General features: G+C 39.6%; 1 protein-coding gene across 1 annotated transcript; it reads right to left on the bottom strand.

Annotated features, from left to right (window-relative positions):
* Nucleotides 1–516: 516 nt before the first annotated feature.
* On the bottom strand, nt 517–1,553 carry LOC123964602 (TBC1 domain family member 30-like; the record flags this gene model as incomplete). Its single annotated transcript, XM_046041478.1, has 2 exons — nt 517–1,070; nt 1,338–1,553. Coding segments are annotated over 2 exons (392 nt in total), but the record flags the coding sequence as incomplete, so codon positions are not given.
* Between the last annotated feature and the right edge of the window lie 90 nt (nt 1,554–1,643).

The following is a 1,643-nucleotide window of genomic DNA, read 5'->3' as shown; positions in this document are numbered from 1 at the left end:
CTACAGAATGATCAGTGCATTAAAAGATTTGTCATTTTTATAACTGGAACATGATGAAAATGACTGACATTAGCATATTAACACATTAACTGTATCTGATGGACCCGTCTTTTGTACTGTATAGTGACAAGTGTCTCCAAATAAATATTTTACCATATAAAACCGTCACCAGTTGTCCCAGCTACAGTATTCCCCACTGCATACCAAATGTGTTAAGTTAAATTAAATCAGAGTGTGTACCAGCTCTCCAAATGCCAGTCAGAGGCTAAAGTACTCATCTTATTTTATAACTGTTAAATAGAACAAATCTATCTGAACATTTTTATGATTTCAATGTAGAGTTACTCTACATTTAAAACTGTTTGCTCAGAACAGTGTTCAACACTGCAGCTATCTTTGCTCTTTTGAAAAAATGAATCATACGTGTATGCACCAGCATTTTGAGAGCATAGAACAACCCTGAGTTATTCTGAGAGTGTTTATAGCTACACAACCTGCAAAGGATTCAGTATTTTTGAGCCAGAAGTTCACTCATCCGATTTCCAATGTTTTTCCCCCCCAGTGGGTTTCTCTTCAGTGTATCAACAAACTAACAAAAATTTGTTTTTTTTCTGCCACATTCATGCCAGTAAAGCATACTGAATTAATTTGAATTGAAAATATACCTGTTTACAATCGCACATAAAATTATTTAACTGTACAATATTTGCTACGGACTAACTTGTGAAAATCTATTTTTTTGATTGCAAGAAAGTTTATTTTCTTACTTTATCATAAACACAATGAAAAACATCAATTGGAAATCTGCCTTGAGAATCCATGACAGACTTATGATTTGGTCTCCGAAAAGATTTCATGTACTCTACTATCCTCCTTAAAATCATTCAATTACTGTTATTTAATTGTGAATGAATCATTCAAGACCCTCAGATCAGCCCCAGAAAACCCAGTTTCAGATGACCCGTTGGGTCTGACACTAGTACCGTCAGTATGGTGGTCGATACTGTTGTTGTGTTTGTTGGACTGCTCCTGAGGAACTCCTGCACTTGTGGCCACTTCAGGTCCAGGTCCTGCGAGTCACACATCATTGTCAAACATCCAATTCTGCTGCGCGCATGCATTTCTGTCTTTTTACCCAGTTAGAACCTAATCAGTGTTTGTTTCGCAATGCCTTACCCGGCGCTTTTGTTTTAATAAAGACTTGGACATTAACTTCCCCTGTCTGCAAACAGCATGTTATTGTAAAAGCAAGTACTGAAGTTATTTCTATGGCCATGGCAGGGACGCTGGAAGTCAGTCACAGCGGATGAAGTTATGATTATTACCCTTCCCCTCACCTGTGCGAATGTAGATTTGCATAGCCTGTTGCTGCTGCCGCCTTTTGATTCGTGTGTATTGCTTCTTCAGGGCGTAGATGTCGGTGCTCATTCTCTCCATCATCATGCTGTTGATTGCTGCTTGATGCTCTGCCTTGGCACCTCCTCCTCCTGCCCCCACAGCTCCCACCGCTCCTGGGCTCAGCTCTGCGATGTTTCCTTGCTCTGCTCGCTGGTCTGGAGGTGGAAACAAGAAGAAACACCGATCAGGTCTCATATAATGTTCTGCATCACTCTTCTTCTACTTTCATTATGTTTTTACCTTGA

The sequence above is a fragment of the Micropterus dolomieu genome, unplaced genomic scaffold, assembly GCF_021292245.1.
Source record: "Micropterus dolomieu isolate WLL.071019.BEF.003 ecotype Adirondacks unplaced genomic scaffold, ASM2129224v1 contig_3555, whole genome shotgun sequence".
Taxonomy (NCBI): domain Eukaryota; kingdom Metazoa; phylum Chordata; class Actinopteri; order Centrarchiformes; family Centrarchidae; genus Micropterus; species Micropterus dolomieu.
Note: the sequence above shows the minus strand (reverse complement) of the source record. Positions and strands in the feature narration are given on the sequence as shown.